The sequence below is a fragment of the Dipodomys merriami genome, unplaced genomic scaffold (genome assembly GCF_024711535.1).
Source record: "Dipodomys merriami isolate MVZ:Mamm:240054 unplaced genomic scaffold, mDipMer1.0.p SCAF_4, whole genome shotgun sequence".
NCBI lineage: Eukaryota > Metazoa > Chordata > Mammalia > Rodentia > Heteromyidae > Dipodomys > Dipodomys merriami.
The window spans coordinates 40,322,446-40,346,436 of record NW_027205603.1 but is presented as its reverse complement, the minus strand read 5'-3'; the positions used below and the strand labels follow the sequence as shown (position 1 = coordinate 40,346,436).

At 38.1% G+C, this 23,991-nt stretch overlaps 1 protein-coding gene across 3 annotated transcripts in view; it reads left to right on the top strand.

Annotated features, from left to right (window-relative positions):
• Positions 1-23,991, top strand: part of Arfgef1 (ARF guanine nucleotide exchange factor 1) — a 116,415-nt gene that overhangs the window by 87,325 nt on the left and 5,099 nt on the right. For 2 of the 3 annotated variants that reach the window (XM_069990843.1, XM_069990845.1), the window contains exons 29-37: positions 382-512; positions 3,900-4,029; positions 6,688-6,823; positions 6,915-7,053; positions 10,257-10,329; positions 13,810-13,942; positions 18,578-18,717; positions 20,044-20,212; positions 21,564-21,702. In XM_069990843.1, coding sequence (XP_069846944.1) covers positions 382-512; positions 3,900-4,029; positions 6,688-6,823; positions 6,915-7,053; positions 10,257-10,329; positions 13,810-13,942; positions 18,578-18,717; positions 20,044-20,212; positions 21,564-21,702 — 1,190 coding nt within the window. Of the gene's footprint in view, positions 1-381; positions 513-3,899; positions 4,030-6,687; positions 6,824-6,914; positions 7,054-10,256; positions 10,330-13,809; positions 13,943-18,577; positions 18,718-20,043; positions 20,213-21,563; positions 21,703-23,991 lie in introns of those variants that run through there. The other variant, XM_069990846.1, reaches the window with a different exon arrangement.

The following is a 23,991-nucleotide window of genomic DNA, read 5'->3' as shown; positions in this document are numbered from 1 at the left end:
ATTTGAGAATGAAATTTTACAATATATTAACATAGACCTGTCCTGTGAAGTGCTTAGTACTTTTTACCTACATTGATTCATTTGACCTTCATACTTTTCCACTATGGCTAAAGTGGCTATGTGGAAGTCTATTTAAATATCAAGAATGAGAACCTGAAATAATAGGATGCAGAGAATGGATGACAGTTGAAGAAAAGCCAAATTTTGGGTTCCATTCTAGTGCTGTTTGTGGGCAGTTATACAGACTGTCTTTTTATACATTGTTACTTATTTAATTGCTCACTTGATTAGTAAAACATTTAAATACTTTTTTTGAGAAATAAAACACTGACTATGTATGTGTTTTGTTTGCCATTAGTAATCCAAGTTTTCTTCTTGAAGGCTTTCAAGGAGTACACAAGTGACGACATGAATGTGGCACCTGAAGACAGGGTGTGGGTGAGAGGATGGTTCCCTATTCTCTTTGAGTTATCCTGTATCATCAATAGATGCAAATTAGATGTAAGAACCAGGTAACAATCAGTATTTGAAATTCAAGTATTTGAAGAGTTGACTTTTCTTATATGCAAAGAAGTTCAGAACATCACATCATATGCTTTGTCAAAACTAATTATAAAAATTATTAATTTGTAGCACCATTTTCAATTAGCAGTATATATTAACTATAGAAATTAGGAGTTACTTATATTGAGAGCAGAAAGAGCTGACAGGCGGATGAATATGATCAAAGTAGTTTATTTCCAGGTATGAAAATAGAGCAATGAAACCTGTTGAAATTGTTTTAAGAAAAGGGAGTGATAGGAGTGAATTTGATCTGTACATATTTGTGGACATGTTACAATGTAGCTCTGCTTGAACAACTAATATATGCTAATAAATGTTTAAAAATCATTAGAAGTTTCATTATGACATTCCATAGATGCATATGATCATTATAAAGGGTATTATATAACTGGACAAGAACTCAGTATACTCTTTTTGTATTTCATGTAAGTAGTTTTGCTTACCTTGTACTTTTGACTACCATTTAATTTTAAAATTTTAATAAACTTCAGTTTCCCAAGTTTTCCTACATGGTATGCATTTTTAGTATTATGTAGTATTTTAGTATTATATTGCTTCTGGAAATTAGCCTTTAGTATGCTATATTAAGACATATACTTTGAGTTATTTTTTGTTTGAAGTTGAATCCTTTAAGGGTTTTTTTTGCACTACCAACTACATAGGCATTCCTGATAAGCTTAATGAAGAAAGTGTTTCTTGGCATTCTTGTCTTGACTGCCAAACTTAAAACGGCCTGTCAACAAATACTTAAGGCTACTATTAATTTAGTTTTATATTATATAAAATTTCTTTTAGTGTCTTTTCAGGAAGAATCGTTAGTTACTTGAATATGTTTATCAAAATTTTAATTATGAAAGTAATATAGAATAATACAAAAATCAGTAATAGAAATTTAATAAAAGAATACGCTCTCCTTCCTTCCCTTACATCAAAGCCCTATCAAGCAAGATTAAATTTGTTACAGGCTAAGAAATCTTTTATTGTATAGCACCACTATCTCAAATTATTATTTTATAAAGTATTTGTACAAAGAGGTTACAATTCTGTAAGTCAGGTTATGAGTGCAGTGCTTATTGATCACTATCATCCCTTCCATCATTCTTCCCCATTTTTCCCCTCCTCAAGTTACATAGTTCAAGTTTTACATGATGTATGTACATTGAATATGATTCAATTTGCTCACCCTTCCTCTCTCCATTCCTGTAACTCCCCTTTCAGAATCCCTCCCCCAAACATGTTTCTGCTTCCTGGTATTTATTAAATAGTCTATTAATTGTTCAAAAGAGTTACATCATTGGACTCTTCCCCTAAGTATACCATCCTTTTCTTAGTTTGTTTTCGTGCGTAGGCACAAAACCTTGTATATGTATATAAAAATACAGACCTAAAAATTTAGTCTAACTTTGACATATGTGGGAAGACATCCTCCATTTGGTCTCTCTAAGCCTCATTTACATTACTTAACATAATTTTTTTCTAGATCCATTCATTTTCCTGCAAACGGCATAATATTCTTTCCAATGGATGAGTAAAGTTATATATGATATATATGATAGATATATATATATATATATATCACATTTTTTGGTCCATTTATCCATTGTAGGATATCCGAGCTGTTTCTATAACTTGTTATCAATAGTGCAGCAATGAACATGGATGTGCAAATGTCTTTACTGTGTCCTGACTTGTAATATTCAGGGTAGATGCATAAGAGTAATATTGCTGGATCAAGAGTAGTTTTATGTTTAGCTTTTTGAGGAATCCCCCAACTGTCCTCCAAGTGGTTGTACTAGTATACATTCCCACCAACAGTGCAGTGTAGTTTCTTGCCCCTTTTCTTTTGGAGTCTTCACCAGCATTAGTTATCCAGCATTAGTTATTGTTTGTATTCTGGATGATAGCCAGTCTTAATGGGGTGAAATGGAATCTTAATGTTGTTTTGATTTGCATTTCCTTATTGCCACATTGTGAGCATTTCCTCCTTTATTTATTGACCACCACCACCAAGACCACCACCACCACCACCATCTCCTCCTCCTCCTCTCCTCCTCCTCTCCCCCGCCCCCTCCTCCTCTTCCTCCCACTCCTTCTCCTCCTCCTCCTCCTCCACCCTCCTTCCCTCCTCCTTTCCTCCCAACCTCCCAACCTCCTCCTCTCCTCCTCCTCTCTTCTCCTCCCCCCCCCCCTTCTCCTCTCTATTTAATGCCTTAGCTTATTTATGAATTGGGTTATTGATTTGGGGGGAAGCGTTAGTTTCTTGAGCTTTTTGTATATTCTGAAAAGTAAGTTCTTGTCAAATGTATAGCAGATAAAGATCTGGAGTCTGTCTTTTAGCTTTGTAGCTATATACTTTTCTGGGTGGAAACTTTTTAGTTTGATACAATCCCATTCATCAAGTCTCTCTTTTATTTGATGAGCCCCTGGAGCTCTGCTCAAAAAGTTTCTACCTGTGCCAGTTCTAATGTTTCTCCTCTTGTGTAGTAGTTTCAAGGTTATAGGTCCGACTTTGAGGTCTTTGATCCGTTTTGAGTTGATATTAGTACAAAGTGATATACAAGGATCCATTTTCAATCTTCTACATAGGGATGTCTAATTTTCCCAACACAAACTAGTGAAGAGGCTGTCTTTTTCTCAACATGTATTTTTGGCTCCCTTGTCAAATACCAGATGACTGTAAGTATGAGTGTTTGTCTTTGAGCCTATTTTTTAATGCAAGTACCAAGCTGTTTTTGTTATGACAGCTACAGCTCTGTAGTAAAATGACAGCTACAGCTCTGTAGTAAAATTTGAGGTCTGGAATTGTAATACTTGCTTTCTTTTTGCCTAGCTTTGCTTTTATCTACTCAGGGTCTTCTGTGTAGTTGCATTTGAATATTTAGATTGTTTACTCTTAGTAAAGAAAGACATTGGGATTTTGATGGGTATTGCATTGAAGTTGTAGATCACCTTTGGCAGTATGTCCATTTTCATGTTGCTGATCCATGAACCTGTTTTCATTTCCTTCAGTCTCTTCAGTTTCTCTATTAGGATATGTAGTTTTGCTGTAGAGGTTCTTCACTTTCTTGGCTAGGTTTATTCCTAGACTTATTTTTGGAGGCTACTGCAAATGTAATTGTTTTCCTGATTTCCCTCTATGTCTGCACTTTACTGGTATACAGAAAAACTACTATTTTGTGGGTTACTTTTGTATCCTGATACCTTGCCAAAACTACTGATCAGCTTAGAGACAAGCTTTAAACTTCATGTTCTTAGTAGCTTTGTGAGCAGTAAAAGTTGGGAAGGGACTGCTTTTTTGTATTATAACTTTTCCTGATTATATTTTGTCATTTTAGGGGCTTAACAGTAATGTTTGAAATAATGAAAACATACGGCCATACTTATGAAAAACACTGGTGGCAGGATTTATTTAGAATTGTTTTCAGAATTTTTGACAATATGAAACTACCAGAACAACAGACAGAGGTAAGAGAACACAAAATTTCATAATTTCATTTAGTATAACAAGTTTTAAAAAAGCTCTTTTTTTTTTTGGTCATGTGGCTTGAACTCTGGGCCTGGGCGCTGTCCCTGAGCTCTTCAGCTCAATGCTAGTGCTCTCCCACTTGAGCCACAGCACCACTTCTGGTTTTCTGGTAGTTTATTGGAGGTAAGAGTCTCATGGACTTTCTTTTCCGGGCTGGCTTTGAACCACAAGCCTCATATCTCACCTTCCTGAGTAGCTAGGCTTACAGGTATGAGCTACCGGCGCCTGGCTCTTTTTTTTTTTTTTTTAAGCAGTATTCGGGCTTGAACTCAGGACCTCACACTCACTTTATTTGCTTGTTTATGGCTGGTGTTGTACCACTTGAGCCATGCCTCCAGACTGTTAACAATTTTTAATATTTTTACCCAAAATATTTTAGTGTTTCAAATTAAACATAATGAACTGAGAAGAATTCCTGAAAATATTTTCTCTGATGTACAAGAAATAATACTGTAATTATAAACAAGAACATTATTTGGGAATAGAGGTGAATTTAACTTTCATTTACATTATTTTTGCTTTTCAGTTTCTTTCATTCATTTTAATGTTACACCAACTATGAAACCCCAGTAACTTTATTTAGTTTTATATAGTGAAGTCTTATCCTGAATTGAATAGAATACAAAGTAAAATTTGCTTTATTTCAGTATCTTACTAGAAATCAATTCCAGTATGTGTTTGGCACTATAGTGCTAGATTTCCCATTTTTGTCCTACCTATTACAACAGGCTTCTGCATTTATTCTCTGTGTTGAAAAAATTAAATTAGTCATGTTTGTTATGACCCTTGCTTTTATTGTGTTTTGAAGTAATCATACCTCAGGAAAGTTGGTTTTATTTAGATCTTTGCTAATCCCTGTGTGAATATCATAAAGTGAGGCCAGCTGTGATTACTCATGCATATTGTTTCAAAAATCATAGTGTGTACAGGCTGGGTGCTCGTGGCTCATACATGTTACTAGCTATTCAGACTTAAGAACACAGTTTAAGACTAACCTGAGCAAAGTGTTTTCAAAAATCCCATCTCAACCAATAGCTGGGCATAGTAATAAATGCCTGTCATCCCTACTATACAGGAAGTTGAGATTAGGAGGATCAAGATTCCAGGCCAAGCCAACTTGTGTGAAAATCTTTACAAGACATCCATCTTGACAGAAAAATCTGGGCATGGTGGTAGTGCACACCTACCTTTCTGGATGTGTCAAAAAGCCTAAATACATCTATATCAGCCTGGGCAAAAGTGAGACCTTACCTCAAAAACAACCAGAGCAGGCCAGCTGCTGCTTACTATTGTAATCCTAGCTGATCAGAAGCATGAAATCTGAGGATCATGGTTCATGAGACTCTTACCTCCAGTTAACCAGCAAAAAGCCAGAAATGAGATGCGGCTGAAGTTATAGAGCACCAGCCTTGAACAGAAAAAGCCAAATAAACGTACAGAGTCCTCAGTAGTAGAGTGCTTGCCTCTTACACATGACGCCTTGGATTCGATTCCTCAGCACCACATAAGCAGAAAAAGCCAGAAGTGGTGCTATGACTCAAGTAGTAGAGTGCTCGCCTTGAGCTGAAATGCTGAGGGACAGTGCCCAGGCCCAGAGTTCAGGTCCCACAACCAACAAAAAAGAGAAAAAGAAAGAAAAGGAAGGAAGGAAGGAAGGAAAATAGATCCTAGTGCCATTGTTTCCTTTATTCGTAATAATTAGTATATGTCTAGGACAGTCTTAGTAGATGAGCAGAACAGCTTAATAGCTATGTTTATATGACCATATAAAATGATGCTAAGCAAAATAAACTCTAAGACATGGACACAAAAGGTTAAAAAAAAAAAAGCAGAGTCCTGACTTCAAGCCCTCTTGTCAACACAAAACAAAGAATAGCCCAAAGGACTGAAAGCACTGGTCATGTAGTATAGAGCACCTGCCTAGCAAGTGAAAAGCCCTGAATTTAAACTCAAGTACTGTCAAAAAGAAAAAAAAGTGTTAAAATCAAGATGCTCTAATAAACCAAGTGCTTGCATCTGTATTCCCAGCTATCAGAGATAAATATTGGGAGGATTGCTGAAGCCAGTCTGGGCAGAAAGTTGAGAGCTAATCTGAACCAGTAAGGAGTGTGTAGCGATAGATGTACAACAGTCATCCTAGCTACTAGGAGACCATAAATAGGATTGTGGTGGTTGTTCAGAGTGGCCCAGGCAAAAACATAAGACTAAGCACAACCAACCAAGTGGAAGAGTACCTATGTAGCAAGTGTGAGGCCCTAAGTTCAAACTTCTGTACTGCTAAGAAAAAAACAACAGTAGGTATGATAGTTCACTTATAAGCAGAGATCAGAAGTAATACAGCTCAAGTCTAACCTGAGCAAAAGTATCAGTGAGTTCTTATTCACTGAGCTGGGCATAGTGGCTCACACTATGCCTAGTGGATCACAGAGTGATCCCAACTATGTGGAAGTCCATCAGTAGGAAAATCATAAGTAGGAAGATGATTTATCAGTCTTACCTGGGTATAGATATTTCCCTTTTAATTCTAGTGGTTAATAGATAGTGTGCCCTTCTCTTTTTTTTCTCCCCCTTCATTTAATGGCTTTTTCCCCCCTCAGAAAGCTGAATGGATGACAACAACTTGCAATCATGCACTTTATGCAATCTGTGATGTATTCACCCAGTATTTAGAAGTACTCAGTGATGTGCTGTTGGATGATATTTTTGCTCAACTATACTGGTGTGTGCAGCAAGGTATGTCTATTACAGCTATGACACAACTGTGTACAGAAAGTGCTATGTGTAACTTTGGTAATATGTAAATGAATTGCTTTTTTTTTTCTAGACAATGAGCAGTTAGCACGATCTGGTACAAACTGCTTAGAAAATGTTGTCATTCTGAATGGTGAAAAATTTACCCTAGAAATCTGGGATAAAACTTGTAACTGCACACTGGATATCTTCAAAACCACAATCCCACATGCGTAAGATTTTAGAAAATTTTATATTCATGTTTGATTACTAAATGAATTTAGTAATGCTGTGGTTAACAATTTGGTAGTAACTACTGATTTTTCACTATCGTTGTTTTTATAAAACAGGTTCAGTGTTGCATGGATTTAGATTGATTAAAAATCAAACTCTTGTAAACCATAACAAATGCTGAATTAAATTCTTTGTAAACCAGAATCTTTAGTCTGATTATCCATAATTTGGATCATAATAGAATGATTCCCTTGACTTTTGTAAGATTTCATTTGCATATGTTACACCACATGTTCATTTTGAATAAAATGGTTTAAAATCTCTTCAACATATATGTCACTTGTTGTAGATTTAGTAATCTAAGGAAAATCCATTAGCAAAAAATTTTTTTTTTGGTCGGTTGTGGGACCTGAACTCTGGGCCGAGGCGCTGTCCTTCAGCTCTTCATCTCAAGGCTAGTGCTCTACCACTTGAGCCATAGCACCACTTCTGGCTTTTTCTGTTTATGTGGTGCTGAGGAATTGAACCCAGGGCCTCATGCATGCAGGGCAAGCACTCTACCACTGAGCCATCTTAACAACTGTCATCTTTCTGTAAGGTCTATAAGGTGAGGTTGGAATTGAGTTATAGAGAAGTTGTAGGGGGTTTAATGGTGTTTGTTTTGTGTTTTTTGTTGTTTTTATTTTCTGGTGGTACTGAGTTTGAATTTAAGGCCTGTGCATGTTGGCAGGCACTCTACCCCTTAACCCATGTCCCCAGCTCAGCCCTTTCTGTCTTCTTGCTCTCTGTCTCTACCTGTCTGTCTCTCTCTGTCTTTGTAGGAGAATGCTGGGATTTGAACTCAGGCACATACTTGCTAGGCTGGTGATCTACCATTTGAGCCATTTCTCCAACCTTGTTTCCCTGTTTAATTTTTAGATAGGTTCTCATTTCCCTTCTAGACTGAGACCACTACCATATCCAACTTCCCTCTGTGGAACTTTACTGTTTACTCTGCCTTAGATCCATAGTCTTCCTCTTCTAAGCCTTTCAAGACTATTACTTTTTAAATAGGGTCTCCTGTGTATACCAAGGCTGGTCTGGAACTGAGATCTACCTATTTATGTTTCCCATGTTAAGCACATGCCTTTTTATTGAAATAGCATCTCAAATAGTTTTCTGTTCCAAATTATCCTAAACCCTTGATCTTCCTGATCTCAGGCTCTCAAATAGCTAGGCTGACAGGCTGACAATTCAACTTCATTGACTGTTGGCCAAGATGAGGTGTTGAGTTTTATTCCAGGTGGTCCTTGAACTGTAATCCCCCAGCCTCTGCCTCCTGAATAGCTAGGGTTATAGGTATGAGCCACTGGTACCAGCCATGAGGTTGTTTTCAATTGATAAGGAAATTAGACAGTTTAGGTGAATGCTTCTCTGGAATTGCATTATTTGTAGAATGGACTGGACTTTCTCAACCTTGGGTCTATCTGATCTTTGCATATTGCCTTATACCTACAGTTTTTAAATCTATAGATAGACTCTTTGGGGAAACACATTACTTCATCAATACATGGATATGTATAAAACCATAAAGAAAATTAGTAGTTTATCTATATTTTAAACCTCTAGAACTGTTAGACCCTTTTTTCTCACACGACTTGAATGTTTGTACCCGTGTAAATATAACAATAATTAGAAAGTCAAACAGAAATACGTACCTAGAGAATCCATTTGTAGGTAGTATTGTACTTAAATGTCACACAGTCATCTCTTTAGTCTATTTCTAACTATTAATATTTTTATTCTTTTTCTGTTTTTGTTTTGTTTTCTGTTGTAGTTTTTGGTGGCACTGGCATTTGAACTCAGGGCCTATTAGACAGGCCCTCCACCCTTGTCTTATGTCTCTCCCCTCCTCCCCCCCCCCACTCCCCAGGCCCCAGCCTTATTTTGCTTTAATTACTATTTATATAGGGCCTTGTGTTTATCCTGGCCATCTTGGACATCACTGCTCCTATTTAAAATTCCTGCATTGGATGACTGGTATATGCTACTGCACCTAGCTCTTTTTTCTTCTTCTTCTTATTGGTTGATTTAGAATCATACAACCTTTTGGCCTCTAATCACAATCTTCTCAGTATCTTCCTGCTGAGTAGCTAGGATTATAGACATGTTACGTTGCCTAGCTTCTCTGATACACTTTCTTGTGGTATCTGAGAAATAATGTCTGTCAGAGTTTACACTCCTTAGGTCAACGATCATATGAATTGTTGCCTAGCTGTTATTTCATAAATCCCATAAAATCTTTACAAAATTTAACTGGCTATCCAATTTTTTAAAAAATTAGAATTTTCTATTTTAATTTACTGGGTTACACATTCAGGATACCACACACACACACAATTTTAAACATTACCTAGTAAGCCTCTTTTAATAAGGAATAGAATGATCAGGGCTGAGTGGGTGGCTCAGTGGTAGAGTGCTTGCCAACCATGCATGAAGCCCTGGGTTTCATTCTCAGTACCACATGCACAGAAAAAGCCAGAATTGGCGCTGTGGCTCAAGTTGTAGAGTGATAGCTTTGAGCAAATGAAGCTCAGAGACAGTGTCCAGGCCCTGAGTTCAAGCCCCAGGATTGGCAAAAGAAAAAAAGAAAAGAAATAGAATGATGATCAGCTTGCCATCTGTCTGCTTCAGTCTTGAGTAGCTGAGAATAAGAACTTGATGTCTGGTCATTGTTCTGTACCAAACATCTCTTTCAAGGATGGCAAATTAATTTCTCTCTTGAACCAAGATTTATTTTTATACATTTTAAAAAAGGATACAATCTGAAGAGTTCTATGAATTTCCATTTGTTTCAGCCTTAATCTACAACTTTTTGAAAAGTCTTAAAACTTTAAAAAATTTTACCTTGATAATATTTGAAAACCTTAACCCCTAGAAAGAATAAGTTTAAAGTTTCTGAAACTTCCCAAAGTGTATTTCATTACAAAACGAATTGCCAAACAGTGCTTCTAATTATATCAAATGCTACTTAACTATTTCCTAAAACTGTATATTTTAAAAATCTTACTGGATGTTTTTCAGCAAATTGTTGTTAATACTAATAAAAAGCAGAGTATGTTTTCAATACTTATTTTACGTTAGTGTGCCCACTTCAAAGTTTGTTGAATGTAGTCTGTAGCGTGTACGTCTAGTGACTGCTGTGACTTTTATTATTTTAAAGGCTCTTGACTTGGCGTCCAACTTCTGGAGAAACTTCACTTCCCCCTCAGTCTCCTGTGAGTGAAAAACAGTTGGTAAGTAAATCAAACATATTTTCAATTAAGTATGATAAGTAACTTTATTGTGAATCCAATGTTTACATATCGTAGTCTCAATCTGTTCCTTTAGCTACAATAAAATAGCTGAGTCTGGTTATTTTAGTAATAACAAAAAATTATTTTCTCATACTTCTGGAGGTTTGGAAGAAACCAGCCTGTTTGGTGGCTCATTAGGACTACTTTGCTTTCAAAATGGCGCTTGTTGCATTTTTTACATGTTGGAAAGCAGAGGGGCAAAGAAAGGCCTAGTTTTCCCACCCTTTTAATAAGGTAGCAACCTTGTTAATGAAGATACTGCCATCTTGGCCTGATCACCTCCATCTCCTTAAGGTCTTACCCACATCTTAATACTGTTTACTGGGGTTCAGTTGCAGTGCGGGTTATTGTTGTTGTTGTTAATGTTATTTTATCCTACTTTGTTTATTCTTACAACATGGCAGTCGGTTTCTAATAAAAACAGCACAAAGGAACAAAATCAGTTGGAGAATGAAGAAAAAAATGATCAAAGTGCTGGAAGGTGTTGTTTTTGCTTATATGTTATTTTGGTGCCAGTACTAGGGCAACGTTGATTTTAAGTGGACAGAAACATATATTTATTCAAAGTGTAGCAGTAAGCTCAGCTCTTACAAAGATGATATCAATTTGCTATATGGAATTTTCAGTTTAAATTTCTAGGTGATATATTTCACAGGTAACTACAATTCTATAAGAAAATACCATGGATGGGGGTTTGACATAGAACATAGAGTAAACTGATTTCAAGATTGTCAGTGACAAGTTTCAAGATAATAGTGCAATTTTTCATACCATTTTGAAAGTATTAGTTGATCCTATTTTGTTTAAACTTGCAATATGTCACCTTATAGAAAAGTTGTGTTAACATACTAAGACTTCTCATATGTGGTGGTTTCCTAGAGCTGCATGTCAAATTACCCCAGACTTAGTGACTTAAGTTCTAAAACTCAGAAATTCAAAATCAAGGAGTCAGCAAGGCTCCCAAGTAAGCTTTAAGAAGATTCCCTTTTTTTTTTTTTTTTTGGTCCGGTTGTGGGGCCTGAACTCTGCTAGCACTCTACCACTTGAGCCACAGCGCCACTTCTGGCTTTATTTTCTTTTTGCTTATATGGTGCTGAGGAATCGAACCCAGGGCCTCAGGCATGCAAGGCAAGCGCTCTACCACTGAGCCAACTTCCCACCCCAAGAAGATTCCCTTTACCCTTGCTTGTTTTAACCCCTGATGGCTGCTGCCAACTTTTAAAACCCCTTGGCTTGTATACACATCATTCTTAATTTCTGCCACTGTCTAGACATGCTCTTCTCCTCTGCATGTGTGTTAGAACCTCATCTCCTCACTTTTACGAGAACATTAGTTATTCAAGATAGAACACTAAAACCAGGATGATCTAAGATCTTTACATTGTATCTACAAAACTTGACTTCCAAGTAAGTTGGCATTCATAGGGACTAGGAGTTTTGGACTTGGACATAGCTTTTCAAGACCACTATCCAATTTACTGTATTCTATGTTCTGGAACCTAAATTGCCCATGATTATTTCCATGGACAAAAGACAAAACATTTGCCACATCCTGAGACCCTTCCCTACAAAGAAAAGTCTCAATTACAGCATCAACCCCAAGGGGGAAGAGAAAATCTCATTCTGAATATCCAAATCTCACAATTTTAGTCATTTAGATTAAGAATGGGTAAGATGTTGGGTATGGTCTATTTTGGGGTAAAAATTCATGTCCAACTGTGGAACTAAAATCCTAGGAAAAAAATCACCTTTTAAAATATAATGGCAGGATAGCATAGAATGCAGACATTTTCATTCTAAAAGAAAGAAATTGGAAAAAATAAAAGTGACCAGTCTTCAGTTAATTCACAACTCAGCTGGGCAAATTCCTGTAAGACCTGAAAATAATGCTCTATGGCTTGACACTTCTCAGCTCTGCCCTCTGAGCTAATACTCCTTTTTCTTTCCATTAGACCATGTTTACAGCCAAGTAGTTCTATCATCCTATTTCCTGTTTGTTCAAATCCAAGAAGCCTGACATCATTTCTTTATTTCATCCAATTTTGGTCTCAGTCTTGGTTGGTTTTATTTCTGTTGATAATATCCTTCTCAGAATTCTTGTGGGTCTCCTATATATGTTAGAGTTTCTATGTGTTTAAGCAAGGATTATCCATGTATCTTTCCTGTATGACTTTGTATGGCTTCTGCTGAGATGGCCACTTGAGTCACACACTTAACCTTTTTACCTCATATTCATTTTGTTGGATTGCAAGTTATTCAAAAGAGTTACACTATTGGAACCCTCCCCTGCATATACCATACTTTATGTGTGTATGACTGAATATGTTTTTGTATAATAAATTAGGTCTAACATGTTATGGGTTTCTTTGATTTTGTACTACATGTCTGTGCAAATACTAATTCTGATGCAGAACTGTTCTCTTTTTAGTGTATGCCTGTACTTAGGGCTTGAACCCTGGGTCTGGTCACTGTCTCTTAGCTTTTGCTCTCAAGGCTGGTTCTTTACCATTTGAACCATAGCTCAAAAATATATTTGAAGCCATGTGATCAACTCTTGTGAATCCATACACTTTTCTTTCCAAATTTTACGATAACTCTTAGCATTTACTTACCAGGATAGAAAACTATCATAATGATTTGCATAGTACTTTATTGTTTAAAAATCTTTTTGCATTTGATCCTTCTAGAAGTCTTGAGGACAGGCTTGGTCTGTGTTAACTGGAAATGACAGATCATAAATTATGATATTTTAAGCCCAATTAAAATATTTCAATTAGAACTATTTCTGGGAATATAGACCCACCACCCTTTCACAAACTAAGAAAAGGCCCCTTCAGGCTGGACTGGTAGTCAGAATAACTGACAAGGAGAGTCATGTCTGTTTTCAGATCAGAAAACCTTAGTTCAGGAGGGTTAATTATTTCCCAAGGCCATGTTAGAGCTATTGAATTCCATTGTCCACTTCTTTTCAGGACACCACACTCCTCATTAGTCTCTTTATCACACTGACCTTTCTTGTTCCTAGTTTGAGTGACAGATGATCCTTTCCTAGATTATAGAACTTCGCTAAGCCCAACCTATACAAAGCTTGTAGAAATCTTCCTCTCCCCCAACAAATGAATGTTCTCTGTAGATTTTGTGAACACTTACCAGCATTGCTGGTTATTTTCTCTGTTACTGCAGCTGAGAATTTTATCCATTGTTCTTGGTGATATTTGGTCTGAGCCAAGTGAGGGTCAGGAAAAAAGCTTTTCTCTTAAAGATAACTTTTATGTATGTATGTAAAACTTAAAGTAATTTTATATGTATATAATCACGTATGTGATGTCATTTTTGAAGTAATGTATTTTTTTAAAGGATAGTAAAAATATTTGGATCCTCTCAACATGCTTAACAATGAATTTTTTTTTATTTTATTAGGATACAGTATCACAGAAATCTGTAGATATACATGATTCTATCCAACCGAGATCTACAGATAATAGACAGCAAGCACCTTCAGTTTCTGCCTCCACTGTGAATGAGGAAGTTAACAAAATCAAATCTTCAGCAAGTGAGTTACTTATTTAAATAAAAACATCATTTATTGGGGCTGGGAAGTTGGCTCAGTGGTAGAGCGCTTGCCTTGCATGCCTGAGGCCCTGGGTTCGATTCCTCAGCACCACATAAGCAAAAAGAAAAAAGCCGGAAGTGGCGCTGTGGCTCAAGTGGTAGAGCACTGGCCTTGAGCTGAAGAGCTGAGGGACAGTGCTCAGGCCCAGAGTTCAGGCCCCACAACCGGACCAAAAAAAAAAAAAAAAAAAATCATTTATTTAATGTAGATATAGGTAACACTAAGAAGCAATATATTGTGTAATCCACTACTTTGCCTACACAGTACAAACTTGGAAATGCCTGACAGATGTTTTGTCCCAAGAATTCCACTAGCACTTACAGTATCAGTCCCATCCCTGTCTCTCCCCCCATCCCCCCCATTTGGCTAATGTTTGAGTTGGGTACATGGGTTTTCTTTATCTATCCCTTCCACATGTCAGCCAGTTTTTGTCTTCAAAGTGTAAGCCAAACATGTTTTCATATACCCACCTCCCAGAAGACTTAGTAGTAAGGGGTCCCTGCTTTCTAAATACAGGAGCTCCAAGCACAAAGGATCAAGCCTCGCCAAAATGCTGCCCAGGGGAAAATTGGGAGCCGTAGTAGTCCTCCATTTACCTTTGTCCTAAGAAGTAGGAACCCTTCACTCTTTACTGAAATTGTTTGTTTCATTTGCTGAATAAAATCCCTAGAAAAAGACTTCTACCTCTAGAAGAAAACAAGATGGTTCTAAACACTTTCTAAAAATTGAGGTTAAATTTATGTAACAACAGTAACTATTTGAAAATGAACAACTCGCTGGGCATTGGTTACTCAAGCCTGTAATCTTAGCTTCTCAGGAAGCTGAGATCTGAGGATTGCAGTTTGAAGCCAGCCCAGACAGAAAAGTCTGTGAGACTCCAATATCTCCAATAAACTACTCAGAAAAAGCCAGAAATGGCACTGTGACTCAAGTGATAGTTCACTAGGCTTGAGCACAGAAAGGCTCAGAGACAGTGCCCAGACCCTGAGTTAAAGCCTTAGGACCAGCACAAGTCAAAAAACAAAACAAACAAAAAAAAGGGCAAAGAAAATGAACAACTCAGTGCTATTTAGTACATTCAGAATATTGTGCAGCTGTGGCTCAAGTGGTAGAGCGCTAGCCTTGAGCTGAAGAGCTGAGGGACAGCGCTCAGGCCCAGAGTTCAGGCCCATGACTGGACCCCCCTAGCCCCCCCCCCCAAAAAAAAAGAAAGAAAAAAACAGAATGTTGTGCAGTTGTCAGTTCCAGTTCCAGAACATTTTCATCATCCCCCAAAAGAGACCCCAGAACCATTGTATCATTTCCTATTCTCTCCCTCCCAAATCCCTAGCTACACCATCTGCTTTTATGTCTATAGATAAGCTATTCTATAATTGGAATCCCATTGTGATCTTTTTTGTCTGGCTTTTTTCACTTAACATAGTGTTTTTAAGATTCATTGTAGCATGCATGGATAATTCCTTAGTGTACCATATTTGTCCATTTATATGCTGTAGGCACTGAGTTTATTCTACCTTTTGCTCATCAGAAATATTGCTCAGTAAGCTTTCATATAAGAGCGTTGTTTGAGTATTATTTTCAGATTGTCTCCAAATGTACCTAGGAATGGAATTACTGGGTCATGTAGCAATTCTGTTTAACTTTGTCAGGAATCACAAAATTGTTCTTTAAGGTGGTTGTACCATTTTATACTCTTACTGGCATTTCCTGGTTTTTCTACATCTTTGCTAACACCTTCCTTTTTTAAAAAGTGGATACCTATCCCGGTATACTTCAGTGGATACCTATCCCAGTATACCTCATTGTAGTTTTGATTTGCATTCTGTAATGAGTAGTGGTTATCACTAAGTAAGCCATCATTTGCTTCTTAAACAATTATTTGTATCTCTGTTGTAGAGAGATCTGTACTTTCCTTAACCCATTTGAAAATTTGATTTATCTTTTTGTTTTTGTTGAATGGTTATGTACTCCAGATATAAGACCTTTATCAGATGTATTATTTACAAACCTTTCCTTTCTCATTCTGTAGGTTGTCTTTCCAGTTTCTAAATAATGTCCTCTGATGTGCAAAAGTTTTTAATTTTGATGAGGTCTAATTTATCTGGTTTGTTGTTTACTTGCTTGGTCTTATTTTGTTTTGTTTTTTCCTGCTGGTCATGCTTTCAGTGTCATAATAAATTAGCCAATACCAGATCAAGGTCATGAAGATTTTCTCCAATGTTGTCTTTTAAGAGTTTTATTCTAGGCCATTGATCCATTTTGATTTAATTTTTTTCAGAGAATTTATTAAGCCTGGGTGCTTACTGTTGTTCTTGAGAGAAGAAAGGCTCTGTTTTCCTACTTAAAAGCACCATTTGGCTTCAGTCACTGTACCTTGCTAACACCTTAAAGGGGAGATAGGTGGTGGTGAGTGGCCCATTTCCATTTTTCATTCTTGTTCTCTGGAGAACAGAATGGCTTTTGTAGGAATCCTGCAGCTTTTGTCTGTACTGATAAATGCTGTAAGGACAGAATAATGAGTGGCTGTTTAAATCTCCTTTAGTCCCAAGACCGAGCTTTGTGTGACTTTATCGTCTTCAATGAAAAAGTTTCCACTTGGCTAATCTAAAGCAAGGGCACTGTTCTCTTGCCATACTGAGCCAAGGGCTCAAACATGGTGCTCTTACTTCCCGGAGAGTGTTCTAAATGAGCTTCATTCTGAACTTGCTATTGGAGGAAGAATAAATAGCCACCTACCTTGGTGAGAAGGGTGTGTTTCTTTTTGTGATGAGTTCACTTGCCATCTCACTGCTGCTCAAGGAATAACAACACAGCTGAGCACTCCACCTGTCTCTAAGACAGCTGCCTTGTGTTTTAGAAAAAGTCACTGCCCCAGCTCCTCTTGTTTCAGTACTAAGAGTTTTACAAAGTTAAAAATCTATTGAGTTTGAGTTGAGTCTTTATAAATCATAGTTGTCCAAATTGATGTTATCCCCAAATGTCCTGATAATCCCTGTTGATATTGATGGGACTGTAGTAATATTTCCAACTGGTTCTTAAAGGGCATCAGAAAGTGTGGAGAGGCATGGCTTCACTGTTCAGTATCAGGGCAATCTTAGCTGGCAAACTCAGTCAGTTGGAGTCACTGGGTGCTGCTTAGAGCTCTTTTGACACCCACAGGTATCTCATAACTGATGAGAATTTGTCTCCTCAGACATCTACCTACTGCTAAGTCCCTTCTGGAATCCAGGTGCTTGCTATCAGGAGTATCTTTCCCAGCAGCTGAGGTGTTTTTAATGACTCAAATGAAGGGTGAGTCAGTGTACCAGGTTGGCTGTGACTGCAGTAAAGGACAGTGGAGGAGTCCCTTAAGGAAGACATACCATAGGACTTACGAGTTTCTTTGTTTCATTTTGTTTTTTAACTTGAGATCTAGTAGTAAGATTAACAAAGTTAAATAGAACAGCATTCCTGGAAGATATCTGGAAAAGAGCCTTTATAAATTACCTCAAGAATAAATTTAATTTTCACAAATTGGTATAAAAATGGGACTTGGTAATAAAATACTTATAGTAGAAAGAAACTGAGGAATTGCAAGTTGTCTGATTTAACAGGCAGCTTCTGTTGGGCAGCCAGCCAAACCACTAAACACCTGCCCTAGAAAAGCTGGGCCTGAGAACCCAGGTGTGGCCCTGTTGGCTGGTCCCTTCCTTCCTCTTGGAGTTGCATGTCAGTTCCACCAGATGCTCACAGTCCTCCTCCTTAACCCTATGTTTTTGCAGTGTTTAACCACCAGGTCAGATAAAAAGCATTTGCCTTTGAAGTTGACTTTACAGGCTGGTGGATTATCAGAATTGCCTTGTTTAGCAAACTTATTCAGAATACCAGAATGTAGCAATGTTAGATCTGTGTAGAAGAAAGTGAAATGGAGAGTAGCACTCTACCACTAAGCCATATGCAGGGCTGGGAATGTGCCTCAGTGGTAGAGTGATTGCCTAGCATGCCTGAAGCCCTGGATTTGATTCCTCAGTACCACATACACAGAAAAAGCCAGAAGTGGCGCTGTGGCTCAAGTTAGAGTCTAGCCTTGAGCAAAAGAAGCTCAGGGACAGTGCCAGGCCCTGAGTTCACAAGCCCCAGGACTGGGAAAAAAGAAAATAAATACAAAATGGTTTTAGCATATTTTATAGCTTCTTTGTTAATGGGTCCATTTGAAAATAACAGGTAATTTTATCTACATCCCCTAACCTGGACCCAGAATCATCTTCAGCTAAAATACTGTATTGTATGATTTGGTCAGAATCCCTGCTATATCCCACTTCCTAAATCACAGGTTTTTATTTACTGTCAAGGGTAAGAGTTGAGTTTGCAGGACTGGCACCAAAGAAATAAAACAAAAATTTGAAACACTTCCAAATGTTGATTTAATGAAACTTTTAGCAAATAGTGCCTATATACAAAGCAGGATGTCCTCAGCATAGTATGTGAGGTTATCGTTATACATGTTAATGTTTCCTTAACATTGTAATGCCATAGAATTATAAAGGATTCAAAATAATATTTTGTTTGCATATGCATTGGGGGGTTTCCTCACAGAATTTCCAGAACAAAAATTGTTTGCTGCCCTGTTGATTAAATGTGTTGTGCAGCTGGAACTCATCCAGACCATCGACAACATCGTGTTCTTCCCAGCCACAAGTAAGAAGGAAGATGCAGAAAACTTAGCTGCAGCCCAGGTAAGGAGTTTGAAGACAGCTGTTTTCTGGGTTTGTTGTTCTGTGAGAATAAGAAGTTAGCTGAAAAGGCTGAGCTTTGGATAGGAAGTCAAGTTAGAGGTTTTATTTGGAGGGCCTCAGTCACATAGCTGCCATTTTAGACCTGAGACTGGATGAAGTAGATCATGAAGTTAGTGAGTGTGGCTGTGGTAAAGACGAGGGGTGGGTACTGAGCCCTGGGCACTTGATGTTCTGTGACATTCTGGAAGTCCAATAAAATGCCGTAAGAAGAATTTGATCAAGTGCTCAGCATATCTCATGTAACATCACACTTCAAAATTGCCCTCTAGCCAATAGAAGAACTTGGGTTTTGCAGTGTGTTAGATTTTAACATTGAGGGCCAAAACATAGTTGTAATGGATACATGGGAAGAGAACTGGAGATAGGAAATAATTTAGCCCTATCAAGGAGTTTTGCTATATAGGGGCCCAGAGAATGGGGCGCTAGCTGGAGGAGCTTGAGGGGGCGTGGCCTGAAAAGGGCTTACTTTGTCCTCATACTGCTCATTAAAGTCAGCACAACGGCTGCTTGTTCCTTGAGAGCTTTTGAGCAGGAGTGGGGGTGCCAAAGCTGCTGTTTCTGATGACGGCACCTCACACAGATGGGACTTCTGGAGTCACCACCAGATTGTCCACTCGTGGTAGAGGATGATGCTAAAGAGCATGGTCTCTGGGAAGGCTGATGCATTTAGGTTTAGGAATTTGTGGGAGATTTCTTCTGATTGTTTCTGCTTCTCCTTGAGATGGGCAGAAAAGTTATTGATCATGTGAGGTTGGGAAGAATGCTTGAAAAGTAAATGCATGAATTATCTATTGAGAAATAGAGATGGGCAAACATGGAGGAGTGCTGGCAGTACCTATGCTGTTGAGTTTAAAGAGAAACCATCTGTTTGTCTCAGTAGTCCTGCGGGCTCTATGGATACAGTTATGGAATATGCAGAGTTTTAGTACCAGAAGAGATGAGGAATCACACAAGAGAATAATTAACATCATGGTCCAGGAACTCTAGCAGTTGAGGAGAGGAGGAGAAGGCCTGAGGGGGTTGAAGTGCCAAGTGATGCAGGGCCTGGGCCGGCAGAGCCCCACAGGATTTCAGAAGAGGTTTGAGACAGCTAGAGAGGCACTTGGTGACAGAGATGCATAAAGAATGTAGGCATTCCTGTTTCATTAAGGGAGAACATATTGAGGTTCTGTCTATGTCTTGTAAAAGTAGATTTTAGGAGCATCAAGTTCTAAATTTATTAAAATTATGATGAATATCTATGTTTTGGTGGTTTATCTTCGGAAGAGAGATGCAGTGGACTTCGATGTTCGAGTTGATACTCAAGACCAAGGAATGTACCGCTTTTTGACATCACAACAACTGTTTAAGCTTCTGGACTGCCTATTAGAGTCACATAGATTTGCAAAAGCGTTCAATTCTAACAATGAACAGAGGACTGCTCTGTGGAAGGCAGGTAAGCTGCTGATCTTATGTTGTTGTACAGTTAATGTGAGTGCTGCTCTTCAGATATGGACATACGTCATAAGTCATTATTTGTGGACTTGAAGTCAGTAGTAATAATAATAATGACAGGTCTTTTCTGGTCAACAGTAAACCAGACAACTACATAGGTAGATTTCTTTCTCCCGGTTTTCGTTTACCTTGTAATTGTCCACTTGACCACTTGCGCTTTTACGTAGTTTGCTGAGGCTGTACATTCCTCTTGATAGTAGTATTATAGAACTGTCCTTTTATAAGGAAAAAAAAAAAGAACCTATGAAGATCCTATATGTGATATCTGGTGTATGATTTATTTGGTTGGGATTAACTATACTTCAGAATAAAAATGAATGGACTACAATAGGGAAGTGTATTTGTTTTAAAACGAATTAGCAAATTTAAATAAAGAGCTTCCTAGGTGTTACATGTGGTGGCACACGCTTGTAGATCCAACTACCTGGGCGATGAGGATCACAAACAACATCCTCCCTCAACAAATTCGTTGAGCATTGGTCAGGCCACGTCGTGTCCCTATGATCACAGCTAGGGGGAAATTTTAGGTAGGAAAGTAGATGTCTGAGGCTAGCCTGAAGCAAAAAAAAAAAAAGGACAGGATACAGTGAGGAAAACAGGGGAGGAGGGCCTAGCCACTCCCCTCAACCCCCTCCCCAAAGGATCCATTTCCTATAAATTACATTTGACATTGTTAATTCTTTATTTAAAAAATACTTGTGTCTATTAGATAGAAAATAGTGCTGGGAGAGTTAGGGACAACAGGAAAACAAAGCTGATGGTTAGCATCCATTTCTATATCAAATGCTTAGATGCTTTAAGACATTTCCTGTTTTTATTTAATACAAGGTGGCTTTTTTCATCCTCTTTACGTTATAGTCTTCTAGAAAGAACAGATTATAATTGTTTTCTCCCTCTAGCCCATTACCATCATTTGACTGGGACGCTTCTTTGGGGGTGACAGGATTCTTGCATCTGTCCATGCCTCCTTCACATCTCTGGCTTTTAAGTAGCCCCTGCCTCCCACCATTTATCTCAGAGCTCTGCTATGGGCAGAGCATGCTATACTCACAGCCTTATCTGCAGGGCTTCAGGTGTAATTCATTTAAAGAATTGTGTTTGCCCAGGCTGCAGGTTGTTTTAAAATCTGAATATAATGTATTGAAGGCCCCGGGCCTATAGGGTAGGGCAACTCTGCTTTGTACACAGCCATCACCAACAGCTGACTACCCGAAAATGTGCCTCCCAACAGATTGTTTGTCCTTTCTGTAAAATGCCTTATGTCTCATCCCAGAAACCTCCTTTCTCTGCAGGCTTCAAAGGCAAGTCCAAGCCTAATCTTCTGAAGCAGGAGACGAGCAGCCTTGCCTGTGGGTTGCGCATTCTCTTCCGGATGTACATGGATGAAAGCCGGGTCAGTGCCTGGGAAGAGGTCCAGCAGAGGCTTTTGAAGTAAGATTCTTGACTGATTCTGCTTTTGACCCATGAGACTGGTATACAGAACAGGAAAGGGACAAGGACAGTTCCTATTTCACGGATCAATTATGAAAATTAATCAAATAGTCTTACAGATAGATATGTTTTCCGTGTGTGTGTGTGTGTGTGTGTGTGTGTGTGTGTGTGTGTGTGTGTGTGTGTGTGTGTGTGTGTGTGTGTGTGTGTGTGTGTGTGTGTGTGTGTGTGTGTGTGTGTGTGTGTGTGTGTGTGTGTGTGTGTGTGTGTGTGTGTGTGTGTGTGTGTGTGTGTGTGTGTGTGTGTGTGTGTCCTGGGGGGCTTGAAGACGGGCCTGAGTGCTGTCCCTGAGTTTTTGTTGAACTGTAGGCCTGGGAACTGTCCCTGAGCTCTTCAGCTCAAGGCTAGCACGCTACCACTTGAGCTACAGCGCCACTTCTGGGTGTTTGGTAGTTAATAACTCTAGCTGCAAAAAAGGTACTTTAAACAAATTGACCCCTCTGTTATATCCCCTTAGCCTCTTTATCCCCCTTTTCAGTGTTGGGTGGGTTTCATTATGCTGTCTTCAGATGTATGCATATATATGCATATATTGCATATATATATATGTAATGCACATACACATATTGTACTTAAGAATAAAATCATATATATATACACACACATATATATGTGTGTGTATATATATATATATATGTAATGTACATACACATATTGTACTTAAGAATAAAATCATTATCTGCAAATAGGAATAATTTGACTTCTTCCTTCCCCATTTTAAATCTTTTCCATGGGGCTTGAACTTGGCCTGGGCGCTGTCCCTTAGCTTTTCAGCTCAAGGCAAGCACTCTACCACTTGTGCCACAGTGCCTCTTCTGGTTTTCTGGTGGTTAATTGGAGATAAGTCTCATGGACTTTACTGCCCAGGCTGGCTTTGAACTGCAATCCTCAGATCTCAGCCTCCTGAGTAGCTAGGATTACAGGCTTGAGCCACCGGTGCCTGGCTTTGAATATCTTATTTCTATTACTTTACTACTCTGGTGAGGAATTCCAGTTCTATATTGACGTGAGAAGAAATTTTGTTTTTTTTTCTGAAATTGTGTTTTGTTTGTTTCATATGATGTGACTGCTCATTTATCATATACATCCTTTGTTGTGTTAGTGTATGTTTCTTTTCTCCTATTTTTTTAGAGCTTTTAGCCAGCTGTAAAGGATGTTGAATTTTTCAGCATCCTTTCTGTATTGAGAAAATTGTGATTTTTTGTCCTGATTCTGTATATTATTTACTGACTTATATGTTTTGAGCCATCTTTGCATACCTAGAATGAAATCAACTTGATCCTGTATGTGATCCTTTGAATTTATTGAATTCATTCTGCAAATACTTTGTTGAAAATGATGTTGTTTTTTATTGTTACTATGTCCTTACGAGGTTTTGGTTTGAGGATAATACTTCATAGAAGAAGTTTGCTCCTCTTTCTGTTTCATGGAGAAGTTTCCAGAGTATTGATGTTATTTCTTCTCTCCAGGTCTGGTAGAATTCAGTAGTGAATCCACCTGATCCTGGACTCTTTTTTGTTGAGACACTTTAATTTCAATCTCATTTCAATCTGCTTAACTGTTTTATATCCTCTCAGTTCCAAATCTGTAGGTCAAATACATACAAATAGATGTTTAGAATATATTATTGATGTCAGTGGTCATAGCTATAAACTTCTCTTGTACTGCCTTTGTTGTTACTGAAAAGTTGTGGGAAGTTGTGTTTTCCTTTTTATCTTTGAATTCATTCATATACTTTTTTCTCCTAGCACCGAAGCTTGAACCCATACCTTATACTCCCTCAACTTACAGCTAGCACTCTATCCCTTGAGCCATGCCTTCAGGCTGGCATTTTGCTGATTAGAGAATAGAATCTTTGGATTTGTCTGCCCAGTCGGCTTTGAACCTCTCATTCTTTCGATCTCAGCCTCGTAGCTAAGTAGCTAGGATTACAAGTGTGAGCCACTGGCATCCATCCTCATTTATGTGCTCTTTAATTTCATTGAGCATTTTTTATCATTGTTGAGTTCATTGTGTGAAATTTTAGCCACTCGACTCTTTCAAGTTCTTTATTGTAGAATAATGTTGTAGGTGACATGTTGCCTGTTTTTTCATATTGCATGCATTTCTACATTGGCATTTATGTATCTGGGGCCAAGTTGTTTAGTTTTAATCACCTGATCACCTGTAGTCTTTCAGTTAACATATTCTCAGTGTTCGGGCGGGACAGTATTGTAGCTGGATTGAGAT